The 16,619-nt window shown below is 53.9% G+C and overlaps 9 protein-coding genes across 9 annotated transcripts; 4 read left to right on the top strand and 5 right to left on the bottom strand.

The window, feature by feature from the left end:
- Positions 1 to 447: 447 nt before the first annotated feature.
- On the top strand, positions 448 to 1,686 carry RHO25_005454 (uncharacterized protein; the record flags this gene model as incomplete). Its single annotated transcript, XM_023596358.2, has 1 exon — positions 448 to 1,686. One exon carries the CDS (start codon positions 448 to 450, stop codon positions 1,684 to 1,686), a length of 1,239 nt encoding a protein of 412 aa, XP_023457841.2.
- A 258-nt stretch (positions 1,687 to 1,944) lies between these two features.
- Positions 1,945 to 2,637, top strand: RHO25_005453 (uncharacterized protein; the record flags this gene model as incomplete). The annotated part of the gene is made up of 1 exon (XM_023596357.1): positions 1,945 to 2,637. The coding sequence occupies one exon, from the start codon at positions 1,945 to 1,947 to the stop codon at positions 2,635 to 2,637; it is 693 nt and encodes a 230-aa protein (XP_023457838.1).
- Positions 2,638 to 4,553: 1,916 nt separating this feature from the next.
- RHO25_005452 (uncharacterized protein) lies at positions 4,554 to 5,291 on the bottom strand (the record flags this gene model as incomplete). Its single annotated transcript, XM_023596356.1, has 1 exon — positions 4,554 to 5,291. One exon carries the CDS (start codon positions 5,289 to 5,291, stop codon positions 4,554 to 4,556), a length of 738 nt encoding a protein of 245 aa, XP_023457839.1.
- A 556-nt stretch (positions 5,292 to 5,847) lies between these two features.
- On the bottom strand, positions 5,848 to 7,329 carry RHO25_005451 (uncharacterized protein; the record flags this gene model as incomplete). Its single annotated transcript, XM_065602645.1, has 1 exon — positions 5,848 to 7,329. The coding sequence occupies one exon, from the start codon at positions 7,327 to 7,329 to the stop codon at positions 5,848 to 5,850; it is 1,482 nt and encodes a 493-aa protein (XP_065458717.1).
- A 448-nt stretch (positions 7,330 to 7,777) lies between these two features.
- Positions 7,778 to 8,407, bottom strand: ISC1_1 (phospholipase C type enzyme; the record flags this gene model as incomplete). The annotated part of the gene is made up of 2 exons (XM_023596354.1): positions 7,778 to 7,963; positions 8,018 to 8,407. The coding sequence occupies 2 exons, from the start codon at positions 8,405 to 8,407 to the stop codon at positions 7,778 to 7,780; spliced, it is 576 nt and encodes a 191-aa protein (XP_023456924.1).
- Positions 8,408 to 8,895: 488 nt separating this feature from the next.
- RHO25_005449 (uncharacterized protein) lies at positions 8,896 to 10,468 on the bottom strand (the record flags this gene model as incomplete). The annotated part of the gene is made up of 2 exons (XM_023596353.2): positions 8,896 to 10,356; positions 10,421 to 10,468. The coding sequence occupies 2 exons, from the start codon at positions 10,466 to 10,468 to the stop codon at positions 8,896 to 8,898; spliced, it is 1,509 nt and encodes a 502-aa protein (XP_023457749.1).
- An 840-nt stretch (positions 10,469 to 11,308) lies between these two features.
- Positions 11,309 to 12,139, top strand: RHO25_005448 (uncharacterized protein; the record flags this gene model as incomplete). Its single annotated transcript, XM_023596352.2, has 1 exon — positions 11,309 to 12,139. One exon carries the CDS (start codon positions 11,309 to 11,311, stop codon positions 12,137 to 12,139), a length of 831 nt encoding a protein of 276 aa, XP_023457748.1.
- Positions 12,140 to 12,757: 618 nt separating this feature from the next.
- Positions 12,758 to 14,599, top strand: ACU8 (Acetyl-CoA hydrolase; the record flags this gene model as incomplete). The annotated part of the gene is made up of 2 exons (XM_065602644.1): positions 12,758 to 12,891; positions 13,075 to 14,599. 2 exons carry the CDS (start codon positions 12,758 to 12,760, stop codon positions 14,597 to 14,599), a joined length of 1,659 nt encoding a protein of 552 aa, XP_065458716.1.
- Positions 14,600 to 14,920: 321 nt separating this feature from the next.
- On the bottom strand, positions 14,921 to 15,739 carry RHO25_005446 (uncharacterized protein; the record flags this gene model as incomplete). Its single annotated transcript, XM_023596349.2, has 1 exon — positions 14,921 to 15,739. The coding sequence occupies one exon, from the start codon at positions 15,737 to 15,739 to the stop codon at positions 14,921 to 14,923; it is 819 nt and encodes a 272-aa protein (XP_023458024.2).
- Between the last annotated feature and the right edge of the window lie 880 nt (positions 15,740 to 16,619).

The raw sequence follows: 16,619 nt of genomic DNA, 5'->3' as shown, positions 1-16,619 counted from the left end.
CAACTGCTTTCACAGAGTACATACTAACAAGAACCTTGCAGTCCCGGAAATGGCGCTCCTGCGCAGCTTCAATTTGTGGCTGTCCGCATAACATAGCCACAGATGAAGTCCCGAGTGAGAGCCAGGTGCGACCTGTTGCGAGGCTGTGCATGCATGGAGCTGTCATTGGTTCCAATTCTGGGCATTTCAAGCTGGAAGCTGTTCCCCGAGCTTCACCGAATCCTTCCTTCCGACTTTTGTGAAAGCTGAACGAGGCTGATGCCTTCCTACCATGGAAGGCTTCTGGAAGTCTTGACAAGACCACAACCAATGAGCTACCTCGCCCTTCTGCGGGCTACTCCATTTGGACTACCATGCGTACCAGGTCGCGATCAATATGGCGCCTGAAAGGATATATACCCTTGCATGCGCACCTTGATTCTCTACCGCTTGTGTTCGATCCCGACCATGAGTATTTCGCTAATGGAAACGCACGACTACCACAGAGTTCCAGGCCACGCTGGGCAGGAAAGAAGCACACTTGAGCATGGACGTTTCACAGACACTGCAGCGACAGACGAGAGCCTTCCGCTTGAGGAAGAGCAACCCAGGTCCAGCATACAATTAGACAACGCCGCGGACGATACTCACTCAGTTCCAGACCAGCTTCAGCAGGAAACAAGTGCAGCTGCAAACGAACATGTTACCGCGAATGCAGCGACAGACGCACGCTCCGCGCAAGGCGAGGACCAAATTGGGCCCCATTTTGAGGCGGACGACGCTACGGATAGAGAAGACAGCTCCAAGACCACGCTGATGGCGAAGTCGTCCACTTCCAGCCAGACCTGGAATCGCAAGGCTCTTTGGCTTTCTGTTTGGTGGAGAGCGTCTTTAGCCGCTCTGTTTCTAATCATGGCGACTGCAGCATCGTTCATCACATTGGCTCCCTACCAAGGCCATCCGCTGCCTCATTGGCCGTACAACATCACCATCGGCGCCCTTCTGTCCGTATATTCTGTCGTACTCAGAGGTACAGCAACATTCTTGCTTGCGGAAGGTCTCTCGCATTTGAAATGGCGCTGGTTCGGGAAACACGAGAGACCACTGCACGATCTATCCTTGCATGACGAAGCTGCGCAAGGTCCTATTGGTGCTGTAACGCTGCTCTGGAGACTTCGCTTTCTGCCGAGCACCTGGCAATGGCTTGGATGTTTACTCATACCAGTTACTCTCTTGGTTGGACCTTTCACACAACAGGCCCTTCAATACGTTTCCTGCAGTGTGCTGGCCGATTCATCCACTCCGCAATACACAATCCCGCGGAACTCTTTCTTTTTGTCTGGTGCCTATCGTTACGACAGCTTCCAGCTCGACCTGGCACAGCAAGTCTCGATTAATACTGGAATGTACAGCCCCAATCACGTTGACGTAAAATGCGAGACCGGAAACTGCACTTCGAAGTCAACATACTCATCCATCGGGTTCTGTGCTAGATGCAAGGATATCTCTTCCCGAGTCTCTGTTGAATCGAAGGGGGTTCCAGGCGGCATCGGGAACGCCACGACATCACTTTCTACTGGGCTCACTGTGAACTTCACTCTCCAGAATGTGGAGCTTGCCACTATGGGAGAAAGACCTTACGACGAAGAAACACAATACGGGTCTCTCGATGTTCTAGTCGGAATGCTCGGAGACGTATACACATAGGACACATCAAATTGCAGCGACGCCTCCACAAACAATACATGGCGTTGTCACGGCTACGGTGCAGCAAATTGCGAACTCTATCCCTGCGTCAGAACCTACAATGCCAGCGTCGACAGCGGTGTACTCCAGGAAGACATTCTCGAAGAGACAGAAGCCTTCGGAGATGCTGGCGACCGGCCTGGCGTGTACCCTGCAAACATTCTCTCTGCCATCGATACGAAATGTCTAGATGACGACGAGCGGGACTTCATTCAGCGAATGGACTACAGCATCAATCCGACACAGCGATGGCTCCCATACAACTTGACTGGCAAACCAAGTGAACCCGACACGTGGGCATTCGAGAACAATATCATAGAGCGTGGTTGCCTCTATGCATTGGACGGAAATTTGAAGCTCGGAGTCTCTCGATATCTGTCCTCACAGTTCAAGGGAAATCTGACCGGGACCCCGAAAGCCTTTTCGAAACTCATCACTGAGATCACCGGAAATCAGCTCCTCCAAACCATCTACAACTATGGAAACTACAGCTTCGAACGTACCCAAGCGATCTCCCGGAATATGAGCATCTCTCTCACAAGCCAGATACGGATGAATCGCGGTGTAGAAGAGTTCAACAATACTACCTATCCAGCCATCGGGAACACTTACATAACCAAAACCTGCGTTGCAGTCCGATGGGCCTGGCTATCCCTGCCATTAGCTGTGACAAGCTTGACGTTGCTGTTCTTCTGCGGCGTCATCGTCGCTTCGACACATCTTCCACGAGAAGTCAGATCGTGGAAGTCTTCTCCACTGCCACTCCTCTTTCATGGTCCTGATCTCACCGCTTACAAAGACAATGTCTACATCGAGGATATCGACGAAGTAAGCAAAGGGATAAAATTCAAGCTTGAGTCCGACTTGGAAGGCCGGATTGAATTAAAAGAACAGAACTCCGTCTCAGGATAGGTTTGAGTGCGACCATTACCCTTTCAACATCCTCGCTTTGATCTCTGTTCAACTTTCACGACGTTTGTGGACCCCAGAGCAGAGATATTCAATTGTTTAGCATTCTCCTGCTGGTTTTGGCTTCGTGTCCAAGCTCATGCCGTTTGGCACGGAATCACACTGCACGCACAATCACTGTTGTCATTGGCACAAATTCGGACTTTCTGCACTGTGTCCTTCTCACGAGGTGCAGTATTGAAGAGCGAATTTGAGCGGCTCTGTTTAATTGGTAGATGGTATTGGTGCATGAGCTTGTTGAGCTGGCTCTTGGCTTGCTACACTGCAGGTCACCGCCCTCTTTGCCGCACGACTCTTCACAAACTAAATTGACTCGTGCAAAGTTGATGTAAGAGCTCCTAGGAGCTCGACCTTCGTTCCAGCTAGGCAGAAAGGCATGTTTCTGACACCTGAGCAGATTCGCGATGACGAGGTTTGTGCCAGAATGGATATGGGGAAGCGCCAATGAGACCGAAGTTTATGCTCAAGGTTATGGGGCCTGACTGTCATCTTTCGATTCGAGCAGAACCATGCAGCAGACCCTCCATCACTGGCCAATCGAATAGTGAAGTTCTATCATGCATCTGGCCCGCGAGTGTCGGCAGGTGCAAATTCGACCCAAGCTGACTTCGTCGATGGAAACGAGATGCGTGCAACGATTTGGGCAGCGGTTCGTGAGGTCTGGCCACATGTCATTTAAAATCCTGCCATCGACGCTGTGGACGTGATTGTCGATTTGGATAGTGCAGATGGAGATAATCTGAGGTGGACGATCGTACATCATCCTGGTTTCGACACATTCATGAAATTTGTCAAGAGAGTGAAGGTTGGTTGGTACAGCATGCACACTACAATGCTTTCAACTAATTTTCCACAGGTACTGCTCAGCCATGGATGAAAGACATCACCGAGTTCGTGCCATTTGAGGATCTGCTTCGTTACAACCACCTTGGAGGCCGCGGATGTTCAACCAAATCGACGAAAAGGTGACGAGGCCGGGTTCTCCGTGTTCAATGGGCTTGACTCTAGGACGTTTCTCAACTACAGCGACGGCAAAACGGACTCCAATATTCGTGGTATGATCAACGTGTGGCACCACGCAAATAATGTCGTCGCTCAGATGCCCAGGCATCAACGAATACTCGCGCCTACAACTACCGCCGTGACCTTGACATTGAATGCTGGTGCAAAGGTCATATGCGGATGTCTCTGGCCTTACCTGTCCAATGGGGATTTGGGTAATAGACTGAAGAAAGCAAATGAAGATCGCGTGAGGCTTCCTCTCGAGCTTAAGAAACGCTGGTGCTTGCAGATAGTAGAAGCTGTCAATCATACTCACCGTGTAGCCTATACATATCATATGGACATCAACTCAGCATCCGCACAATTGGTGGGCTCTTGCTGTTGTACTTTACTCCTGGCCAGGACTACCACGACCTCCATTGCGCCTACACCTGGAGGAAATTGCATCGCGCGATCTTGGGAGGCGGGATGATAGATGGACATGTCGGAAGTCTGCAGCATACGTTGCATTGTGGCCACAGCTCTGCGGGTCACTCGGGCGGTAACGCCGATGTTGCTGTTTTCGAGCGCATTTCGACGAGTTGTCAAGACTTGGAGGACTATCGGCGACACTACAGACATCAACTGAAACAGTTCGGGCCTTGATCAGGACCGTGATAAGTCCGCCACCAGTATAGGCTACTTTGTTGGACAATGCTTTTCCGATATGAGCGAGGGGAACTTGGTCAGGTTGGCGGCATGCCCGGTCGCATCCTGCACTAGAACCCCGATAACAACCTCAAGTGGCTATCAATAGCAGAGCCATCAGCCAGAAGAGTTCCTACGTTGCATACCCATCGAAGGGTCATCCTGCGCGATCAAACCAACATTCCTTTCGTGATATCTCCATCGAGGTCGACCTCCCACTTATAGTCCATCAATCTCGCTGCACTCTTTGCCTCATCCAAGCCCACCATCTGGCCTACCAACCAGAGACTCGCATCGATTCCACAGCTCACGCCCCCGGATGTCAGAACTCTCATGCCAGCACTTGTCTCTCCAGCATCCACGACCCTCTTCCTCACTACATCTGCCTTTTGGCCCGCTCGCACGCAAACCGCCTGCAGCCCTTCGAGATCCAGATAATGTGTTGTACAGGGCTTTCCGCCGAGCAGGCCAAGATATCCAGCGAATGATGCGCCTCCGCAAATTGTGAGGAGGGGTTTCCGATTCTTCCAATTTCCAGTAGAAGCTGTTACGGGAGGACGAGCGAGATTCGCCCATTTGGCGATGACGTTGCAGATATCGGCGTCGTGTTCGATCGCTGCGAGAACGCGTTCAAACAGGCTGCCTGGAATGACGAGGACATCGTATTGCTCCAAAGGTGGCAGAGTGGACGTATCGTCGGACATTGTGTCTTGAGAGTCAAGTAGCGAGGCGAGAGAACGGTCTCGTTGGACAGAAATGCCTTCGAAGCTAGTCGTGATCTCTGAGGACGCTCCAACGGTAAGCTTGGCTTTGGCATGGGCGAAAACTTCGCAGGGACCTGTCAGATCGAGGATGTTCATATCCTTGAAGGCGAGAAGGAGAACCTGAAGTTGCGTGGGGGATGACATGTTTGTCTTGATCAAATTGTTCGACGTTCGGCGATTGCTTAAGCGCAACGTGATGGATGCCTCGGTCGGACGCTCTGATTTGAGTCAGGTACAGAAGAAAGGATCGCAGCCCTTCTGCGGGGAATATATTGAAGGAAAGTGCGGAGAGTCCTGTTGTGGCCTCGAAAGATGATTTCGCGCTGACTTGGCACACTATTCCCCGAGTGTGTTTCAGTTGGTTTCGAGACCCCGATCCTCCTAGGGCCGCTTCGGGATATACAAAACCAGACTACGGATCCTGGCAAATGTTGATTAAGCTTTGAAGCGGTGTCATCTTGTGTACTCGACTACAGTTCTGTGGTAACATAGGAATCACGGAGCAGCCTCCGGATGCGGCTTCGGCGGGCTCGAGCGTGGTTCTTGGAGCTGCTGTACGCGTTTCTCAGTATGACACTGGAAATCTGATCGTGCTATATAACCCATATTGAAGGACTTTGCAGTATCAGGTTCTTGCCCATGCCGAAGCTAGGCTGGATGTATTGCAGCGTATGACGACGACGCAGTACTCCTACGTGTCTCATGTCTCTGACTGGAAGAAGTTAAACCACTCGTTGTCGAATGCGGTTTGAAACACCGCCGAGTCCGCCACGATGGCAGGGCGCTGTTCGCATCCATACGTGTAAGTGGTAGTCGTAGCATGTGACTCACTGGTTGAGGAGACGTTCATACGTTGCGGCCTGTTGCTAGATGCTGGGAAAACGGTGTCGGCGAAGGGCCCAAGCAAATGCACCGCACTCTGTACAGCTGGCCAAGTCTTTCCGATAGATCTCAGCGCGCCGAGCAGTAGGACGACGCGTTGGCGACACTGTTGAATTTTGTCCACTTGGCATTTGTCGCATTCCGCCGCAACTGAGAGCTGCACAGCTGTACCCAAGAGGAATGCGCATATGGCCAGCGGCGAGTGGCTGTCTCGGAGATGTAGAATGGAAGCCATGCTACAGAGCTCGTTGGAAGCAGCAATGGCTTGGACAGTGTGCAGAGCAGAGTTCTCCACCACCTGCGGTCCGTTGCTCAGGCATGTGATGTCGACGGCGGATGGCTTGGAGCTGGGCAGATTGCTGCGTGGGAAATGCAGGAAGATGCTTGCCACCTGCACCAGCATTTGTGCCTGAATCAATAGCTGATCGCATTCCAGAAGAGATTCGGAAAAGGGGTAAGACGTTTCCGAGAGCCGATACGTCCAGCTTGCTACCGACATGCTGGCAGCTTCCACGTCTTGTGCGTTGGAGTTGTCCCTCGTGTAGAGAGGGAGCACCGTGCGAAGAATGCCCACCGCTTCTGTGCGATAGAAGTGCGAGGAGAAGGTAGGAGAGTCTGAGCGGAAAGTGCGGCGTTCGAACTCGGTGTACGACGTCGACTGTGCGGCCGGCTCGCCGGTTTCGTACTGCGCTTCTGTGCAAGGGATCGTGGGGAGGGCATCGATGCAGCGCGTCTTCAACGTGGGTTGTACCCCTTTCAACAGTGCAGCAAGAGCATCGACGGTGTAGAGCTCCCACCAGGTGCGGAGAAGACTTTCCCGCCTGAGACTGGATACGTGCTCCCGTGACGAAAATTCATCGAGTGCGTCAATCCTCGACTGGCATGCCAGAACAGCGGCACGCTCGAGACAATCGCTCACCTGGGCCATTTCGTTGAAGGCGAAGAAAATGAGGGCCAGCAGAATGAAGGCCTGGATCCGGTGGCCGCTGTCCGCATCGCTGGCAGCCGCCACCGTGGCGAAAGCGGCCGATATGGAAGCCTCGGTTGGCCGATGGGGGGTGCAGTGCTTGCCGACAAGACACACGGCGGTGACGAGGAAGTCGGGGTATTGCTGGGCGTCGAAGTGGGCATGAGGCACCAGCATCGGGTGGGCGGCATGAAAACGAGCGTAGTAGAGGCCGACGTAGTGCGTGCGCTCCGCCGCAGGAAATGCCGGTTGGGCTGCGGCGACATCAGCGCGGAAGATCAAGGGGCGGTGGCGGAGGAGAGGGTGGCGCACCGGCTGCCACAGCGGCGGCATCGTCGTGGGCGTCTTTGAGGGGGCTCGGCGGGCCCGAGGGCGGCGGAGGCCTGCGCCGCGCCAGGCCACGGCGGGAGGGCAGATAGACGCAGCGTCGCGCGGTGGCGGCGCACCGCGTGCACACGGGCGTCACGCCGTCGCACTTGAGATGGCTGCGGCGACACGTGAAGCACGCGAGCGATATTTGCGGCCGCCGTCGCGGCGGAGTCCCGAGTGAATCCTCTTCAGACATGAGCGCTACGGCTGCACCACGTGGTCCAACACCGCCGCCTCGCTTCGTGCTGCTGCAGGTGGGTGGCGGAGCACAACGGCGAGACGTTGGGAGTCCGCCCGCCAAGCCCGATGCACTGACGCAGACGTGAAACTCTGAAGCAGCAAGACGCCGCCCCTGGATAGCGTTTGGTCGTTTCTACATACTCGACCAGACTGCGATCCAAGAAAGGCACGCCTACGATATGTCGCTGCTCTGCACAATCGTTGCAAACGCATCGCCCAGTTCGACCATGACATTCTTCGTCACTTCAGCCCCCGACGCCCCCGGGATGTCGCGGTCACCACAGCCATCTTCCGCCACCAGCACCTCGTAGCCCAAGCGTGCTGCATCGCGGGCGGTTGTCGACACGCAGACGTGTGCCTGTCATCGAACGTCAGCTCCTGAGGCGCGAGCGTCTGGATGGCGGACACCCACCATGTATCCCGTCAACACGAGCTTGGCCTCTCCGTTGCCGCCGAGGTACTCGTGCAGTCCCGTGTCTGCAAACGCGCTCGGGTGCTGCTTTTGAATCACCTTCTCCCCAGACTTCGCCTGAAGCTCCTCGAACTCCTCCGCGAGCTTCGTGTCGGGCGTGAAGATGGGGGCCCCGGCAGGCACCTTGTGTACGACGTGCACGACTCTGCCCCCGCCGCCACGATACTTTTCCAGCAGCGAGGCGATGACCCTGCGACTCTCACGCACGTTAGTCACTTGGAGCTGACCTTCCGCGTATTCGTTCTGCGCATCGATGATGACGAGTGTGCTGTCGTGGGGCGATGCTGTAGATGGTGTGACCCCGAGCATCTGACGAAATGACACCGCCATGATTGTTGAGCTGCTGGCAAAGGTATGGCTTGCTGGAGTGACAGAGACAACGAGGAAGACTGAGACGGCGCGCCCTTTTCGCAGCCATTGTCTGCTCACATATATGGAAGGTGCGTACCCTTACTGCAAACTCTCAGTCCCCGAACCCCGACCTGATTCGGAAACCTGAGACACTAAGCAACAAAGAATGGCACCATCAGTGGGGATTTCAGAAGTCCGGCCAGCTGTACAGAACACGGTAGATCTTAACTCACGAGATCCACGCGGAACCTACTTGCCTTTGCCCATGGGCTCACAGGCGAGGAAACCTCACCAAATCATGCATACTCAAGTGGGGCAGAATACTCTGCATCAGGCAAGAGGAAAAGTAGGCTATACCCTGGCGCGCATGACTAACAAACAATACTTTTCCCAGCTCCCCATATCCTAGTCATCGACATCACACCGCGAGTCGCAGTACGAAGCAGTGCGAACCATCACACACTTCTTCATGCACAACAGCCGCGGCCAGCAGCTGATGTCAGGCGACAATAACACGAAACATTAACATCAACATCGGCAAAATCCAAGGCCAAGTTCAGCTCAGGTTCCATCAAGACCGCCTCTTCAACTTTGCCCGCTCGTATCAACGTTTCGTGTAGTCCATGCAAACCCCAAACATTGTTCAGCTTCGCCTTGCGGCGAGGAAAACCCTCGGCGAGTCCAAGGTCCTCCCGGTATGCCCGTTCGGCTTCTTCAATGCGGCCCTGTTCGAGAAGAAGGCCGCCTAGCGCATGCCGTACTGGCTGCATCCAGGGCGGTGGGTCGGAGTATGCCAGGTTGTCTTCCCGCCGAGCAGCTTCCCGCAAAGTTGCAAATGCCGCATCGAAGTTTCCTTTGCGGTACTCGAGCTCGCCCGCAAGCATTGCAGAGGCGACTCCAAGGATATCATTCTGCCGGACTGGAGGGCTATTTAGGCGACCTGCTGGGACCATAGATCGAGCGACTTCGAACTTTCGCTGTGATTCTTCTGCTTCCTCGATGCGGCTCAGTGCGCTGAATGCAATGCCTTTTGCGTAGTGGATTACTGCAGTCGTCGCACTGTACAGATACGGGACTGTAGGAAGCTCCAAGCGAAGAATGTCTTCCCAGCGCCCAAATCGAATCAGCACGTGAGCTCTGCTACCAAGTTGTGCTTCGACCCAGTTCGCCATGTTCAGCTTCGTCGTTGTCAAGAGTTCACGCGTAATGATTTGTTCCAATTTGTTCGCCGCTGCAAGAGAGTCCTGAAGCCGACCGCTCATCATGGCGGAGTAGAGCTTTGCCGAGACGTAGTGAACGCGGTAGACTTGGTAGAAAATTGGGCCATTCGTCATGGCAAAATACTTGTCATCAGCCATTATGGCTTGCTCATTTGAGTCTATGGCCCGACGATAGTCCCCAATTGCGGCGTCAATATGCGTTGGCATGTGCAGCATATGAGAGGCCTCAGGGATCATGCCGCGAAGCCGATTGGCCGCAGGCAGTGCCAGCTCCGGAAAGGGCGACATCTCCAGCAGATGAATGTAAAGATGACAATGAGCGGGATGGTTGATGCCTTTGACGGAGTCGAATGCCCCTTCGATGACCCGGCGCGCTTCCAACACATGATCACCTGTAGGCTCGCCAGTGTCCAGATTCCATAGGCCACGAGGAGTCATGCACATCAGTGCTTCCGCGAACAAAGCGGCGACGTCCACATCGTCGGGGCAGCCCTGGTAGATGGGCCGCATGGCATCGGCGTACGCACGATCGAAGCATGCAAAGTCGTCCAGAGTCTCATCAGTGGGCGGGAACCGAGCAGTGAGGGCAAGTATCAGTCCCTGCTCTGCAAATGTGGCATTTCCGGCCAACTGCAATGCACGAGCCATCGCCTCCTTGGCTTTCCTTGTGGATAAGAGGCGGTCTTCTTCGTCGAACAGGCTCCAGGCCTGCAGGTATCAGCATTTCTCTCTTAACGGCGATGCTTTGAGTGAGAGAGCATTTCTTCCCAACCTTGTTGTAGTTTGGTCCGATCGAATATGCAATGCCCCAGTACGCCATGGCGCACGAAGGATCCGCTTCGGCTGCTCGCTCGAAGCATCTCAGTGCTTCTTCATGATTGAAGGAGCATGCCCAGATGAACCCTCGATTGGCCCATAACTGTGCGTGTTTCGATTCAGAGGTCACGAGCCACTGATAGCTGCCGATATCGAAGTAGGGTTCCGGAGTTTCGAAACTTGCTCGTCTATCACCCAATGAGTTTCGTCGTGTCTCCTGCCGATGTGAAGATGTGCAACTTACGCCATGGCTGAAATGTGCTCAGTAGGGATGCAGAAAAATGCTCATTGGCATCACAAGTGGATTGTCGGAGCTGGGCCGGGCGGAGAGATCCTTTAGAAGGCAACTACTTCAAAGTTTCGAGTCCCCCCGCAGCACCTCTTTGAGACATCCTGGAGAAGTTGGCACTGCCATCCGGGCAAAGTGTAGTCGTGCGAAGCTGGAGAGAATGGACCAATTACGGCCAGGGCGTGGGTCTTGCTTTGATCAGCAAAGTTCAGAGACCCCGATGACCCCGAAGACCCCGTTCTTCTGCTGAGAAGAATCTACTAGTCCGCATCTCACTGCGGCCTTTTCAGCACTGGAGTTTATGCCACCAGCTTCCCCGAAACGATGCCGTTGCCGCACACATGGGTCACTCTTCCTAGTACGTCGATGGAATTCCTTGTATCAAATGTATTCATACGCGGCCTCGGAATCGAGGACGGTAGGGGAAAATTGAGGAAACGAGAAAGGCTGTCCCGTCCCGGATCGTGGCTTCCTTCGAGATCAGGCAATATTCGTACCCGCAAGCCGTTCGCTGCATGTTGAACTGCAAGGCCTTTCCGATCGCACCCATCGACCATGGCACCCAAACTGAGTGTTACCCATATCGGCACAGCGACTGCAATCCTCGAAATCAATGGAGTGAAGCTGATCACCGACCCTTTCTTTTCACCAGCAGGCACGCGTTTCCCAATAACGGACGACTTCGCTCTCGTTGTACATCAAAACCCCGCATTGTGCCTCGACCAGCTTCCCGTCATTGATGCTGTTCTCCTGAGTCATGAGGACCATCCGGATAACCTTGACGACCTCGGCCGTCAGCTCCTAGACGGCCGGCTGGTGTTCACCACCATAGACGGCGCGAAGAAGCTCTCACCTCGCCCTACTGTGCACGGGTTCGAACCCTGGCAGACGTTAAAACGAGTGCGCATCGCAGGGAAACTTTTCCAGATCATTGCCACGCCGGCCAAGCACAAAGATGGCGACGAATGCACTGGTTTCCTCATCACAGGCGTCGAGGGGTACGAGGACTGCGGTAACTCCTTTGGTTTCAGTGCTTCTGGTCTCCCGAATGCGATCTACTTCAGTGGCGATACGGTGTATATTCCCGAGCTGAAACGCATCGCTGAGCAGTACCATGTTTGCGCTGCCATCATGAACCTTGGCGATGCGCAGGTGTTGCATGATATTGAGGATCCGGAGTCGGGGACGTACCAGATCACGATGGATGGGAAGTCTGCGGCCAGGTTGTTTCGTGATCTCAAGGCGGATTGTCTGATTCCGATGCATTATGAGGCTTGGGATCATTTTACTGAGGATGGGTATAAGCTGAAGAAGGCTTTTGAGGACGAGGGTATTGCGGATAAGGTGAAGTGGCTGGATCCTGGGAGGCCCGTTGCTATCTTGTAAATGGCTTCAGCCCTGTCAGATTAGTTCGTGACATGTTGGAGTCGCTGAGTAGTTTGTCCTCAGAGCATTGTTCCTGCCGCACGTGGCATCCGGGCTTGTCTCGATCAACGGCGGCCTCATGGGAGATTCATGCCGCATCACCTGCTCAAGTAAGCAGGATAGAGCATAGAATGGTGATGAGAACAGCTCGTCCAGGCCACGATTCGCTTCCAGCGTATCAACGGACATTTGTCCAGATGGCCAAAGGGCTGATGGTGCTCTGTGTACGAATCAAGCCCGGGGATCAAGCACCAAAGTCCCGTCCATACTCCAATGCTCGGATAAGCTTCTCGTGTGCCGTACTTTCGTATGCATCTGGAGTATCGAGGGTGTGTTGAAAAGGTCTTGTACATAATTTACACTTTCTTGGCACTGCAGGGAGCGGTGTCCTTGCGACGCGCCTCTTCTCGCGTCTTTCTTTCCTTCCACCACATCCAGAAGACACGACTTTCCTGCTAGCACTGTAGCACAGCATGACGGCCGAACGGAGCAATCGCTGCGTACTGGACATAGCCGAGATAATGCTCTCTTCGTCCGTGCGACTGACATCACCATCTCGCCATTTCTCTCACTGCCGGCATGCCGTATCCGCACAATCCCGCAGAGCAGCATCGACCGCAAATTACCCGGCTGGCTGCTCTTGAGCATTGTGGACCTCATGCGACACGGTACGAAGCTGCCACAGACATCATACGTCTGTTGGAAACTGGTAAGTGAGCTTCTTTCTTCCTCTCCTTCGCCTACTTTCACTTCAAAGCAACACACCCATTCAGTCTGCTCGCCCGCAATGGCAGCTTCCGCGTTGCTCAAGAGCAGAGTCCGAAGACCGTCTTATCTGAGCAAGCTCGCCAAAGCTGAGGATCTAATTGACCTGTTCCCGCACAATTCTTACATAGGGTTTGTTTCTACCTTTCCTCGGACATCACCTGCTGTGCTGACTCCCGCCCCATATGGTCTGGCTTCACGGGTGTGGGCTATCCCAAAAAGGTCCCGACTGCATTGGCCGAGCATGTCGAGAAGAACAAATTGCAGGGCAAGCTCAAATACAACCTCTTCGTTGGAGCTTCCAGTGGAGCAGAGACGGAGAACAGATGGGCTCGCAACAATATGATTGAGCGGAGAGCTCCGCATCAGGTGGGTAAAGAGATCGCAAAAGGCATCAACAATGGCAACATCAACTTCTTCGACAAGCACTTGTCCATGTTTCCGGTGGACCTGATGTATGGCTATTACACAAAGCACAAGGAGAACAACAGGTTGGACGTGGCCATCGTGGAAGCTTCGGCAATCACAGAAGATGGCGGCATTATTCCTGGAGCTTCAGTGGGTGCCTCTCCTGAGATCATACAAATGGCCGATAAGATTGTCATTGAGGTCAATACGGCATCGCCAAATCTTGAAGGCCTCCACGACATTACCATGACAGATTTGCCGCCGAGGAGGAAGCCGTACCTGGTCATGTCTCCGGAAGATCGTATCGGCACCCCGCACATTCCCGTTGATCCTGAGCGCGTTGTGGCTATCGTGGAGTCGGATTATGCGGATCAGACGCAACCCAATGCTCCAGAGGACGACAATTCAAAAGCTATCGCACACCATTTGATCGAATTCCTCAAGCATGAGGTCAATCATGGACGACTTCCGCAGAATCTGTTGCCCATCCAGTCCGGAATCGGCAACATCGCAAATGCGGTAGTGGGTGGGCTGGCAAGTGGAGGAGCGGATTTCAAGAACCTGAAAGTCTGGACGGAAGTGCTTCAGGATTCGTTCTTAGACCTCTTCGATTCCGGAAACCTGGACTTTGCGACTGCGACCTCGATTCGATTTTCCCCAGACGGCTTCCACCGCTTCTACGAGCGATACCAGGACTATGCACCCAAGCTTCTGTTGCGAAGCCAGCAAGTGTCGAACTCGCCTGAGATTATCCGCAGACTGGGTGTCATTGGCATGAACACCCCTGTGGAGGTGGACATTTACGCTCACGCGAATTCCACTTGTGTCATGGGCTCCCGTATGCTGAACGGACTGGGTGGCAGCGCCGATTTCCTTCGATCATCAAAATACTCCATCATGCACACTCCTTCCACGCGACCTTCGAAGACCGATCCCACAGGCGTCAGCTGCATTGTACCGATGTGCACGCACGTTGACCAGACCGAGCACGACCTCGACGTGATTGTAACAGAGCAAGGTTTTGCAGATGTCCGAGGCATGTCACCCAAAGAAAGAGCTAGGGAGATCATCAAGAAGTGTGCACACCCTGATTACTACCCGATTCTCAAGGACTACTTCGACAAGGCGGAATTTGAATGCTTGAAAAAGGGCTGGGGACATGAGCCGCACTTGTTGTGGAACGCTTTTGATATGCATAAGCATTTGAATGAGCATGGGACGATGAAGCTGCCGAAATGGAAGGATTAGTTTGAAATAAGGTGGAGTGTGTGCAATGGGATGTGGGACAATAGAGGTACGCAGACCTCCCACATGAATCGTGGAGCGGGACAAGAATCGGACCAGCAAACCGAAGTTACACAGAATTCACGATAAGTCGTTCAAAAGCTTTGCTACAACTTCTGCTGACAAGCCAAGTTTCCATGCCATGACTTGGCTGACTAGCGTAAGAAACCACCTTTTTCAAAACGTGTCTCATAGAGAAGCTCAAATTCATGCCGATCATAACTTTTCCATCGGAGCCTGTTCCCTTCATGCCTGTCGTAAACTCATGGCCACTGGCTGCCTGCATCACTTCATCTCCGCCCAAGGCTTCAGCTCATCAACAACTCTGGCCCACAATCCGCCATGCCACGTCCTCACGTGCGCCCAGTCTTCCTCCGGCATACTCGCCTCGAACATCTTCAGCCAGGCACCAATAATGAAGTCCGCATACACAGGATCCTGGCCATCGAGGAACGGCTTGGCAGTTCTGCCCCTCTGTTTCTGGGCCGCATTGGTACCCTTCGGAAGCCAAAAATAATCCGTCGTACCGCCTTCGTGACGATACGCTTTTGAGAGCTCACCCAATGCTGCTTCGAAGGAAACGATCATGGCTTCGCGTTGCTCGGAGGTGATGGACATGTCTTTCCCCATTTTCGCTGCGCGCTCGGCGAACATTGCGCCTACTTTTTCGGCTACGCTGGGGTCGAAGGGCATTTTGCTGCAAAGAATGGCGTATTTGGTGAAGATTCCATCGATGTGGGCGTTGTGAGCTGCCACGAGGCCGATGGTGTCTGGACGAAAGAGGTTCTTGCCTTCTCTGGAGGGGTAGGTGATGTCCAGATATTGTGCGATTTCGAATGTGTCGCCGATGAGTTTGCCGGTGGATTTGTCTTCGATTACTGGCAAGGTGTGGTAGGGAGTGCCGTCGGCGTTGGTGCGATTGGCTGGTACGCCGAGCTTCTCACGCACGGAGGCAATGTCGGGCATTTGAACCCATTGGGTTTTGTAGGGGACGCCTTTGTAGTTGAGGGCCAAGCGGATTTTCCACGGGTTTGCGGCGAAGGTGCGGGAGGGTGGAGCGGAGGCGATGTCGTAGAATGTGATGAGGGGTTCTTCGGAAGACATTTTTGTGGTTGTTGGTGGTTTGTTGGCAGGAAAGAGGGCGAGGCGGTCTCGTTTTGGAGGTTGCTGTCGTCTTGGCGAAGGATTGCTGTTGTGGAGCCGAATGCGAGACGAGCTGCACCACCTCGGATCCTGTTCTTGCTGTTTTGCAACATGTGCAGCTTCAGCTTCAGCTCCATCTGCGAGGGGAGCGGGATGCGAGAAGACTCTCTGCATTTCAAGTCTGCTCTCCGACATGATACGAATCGGCCAGGCGACGTTGCACTCATCGTCTCTTCCGGAAGTCGACAACATTGCTCCTCACCGAAAGCTGTGGTCTCGCAACCTCACCTCGTGGCAACTCTCGTGCGCTTTCTGGCGGCATGCAGAGACTCCTTCTCAGCCATGCTGAACTGGCTGCTATAATTAGCGTCGTATTGCACAACTGTCGGCTCGAGCCCTGACGATTCCGCCTGGGCACGTTACTTACTCATAGTCTGCACAAACGCCGATGCTCGGGCGGAAAAGGCTTCTGGACATACACAGCTGATTTGGAATCAGATGAAGAGCTCTGGGCGGCATAAAATTGCCTACATCAGAGCAGAAAATGTCCGGCAGCTCGAGCCTCACTTCCGAACGCCACATGCTTATCATCCAGGAAGCTGAGCTCGATTTTCGTCCGAGCCATTGGTCATGCGAGTGGCTGCAAGCGGAGGGCTATGCGTGGGCTACCCCAACATGCGAGCTCCGGGACTTCGCTACTCTTGCGTACTGACAGACCGCTACAGCAGTCAGCGGTCTTCCGGACGAAGATCTGGTCGACGGCGAGGCAATACGGTAAGCTGGGTTTGACTGGACTGCATGAGACGGCGAGGGAAACCTTCGGGAGGTGGAGAAATGCAGC

The sequence above is a fragment of the Cercospora beticola genome, chromosome 3 (genome assembly GCF_033473495.1).
Source record: "Cercospora beticola chromosome 3, complete sequence".
Classification (NCBI taxonomy): Eukaryota; Fungi; Ascomycota; class Dothideomycetes; order Mycosphaerellales; family Mycosphaerellaceae; genus Cercospora; species Cercospora beticola.
This window is presented reverse-complemented; position numbering and strand designations above follow the sequence as displayed.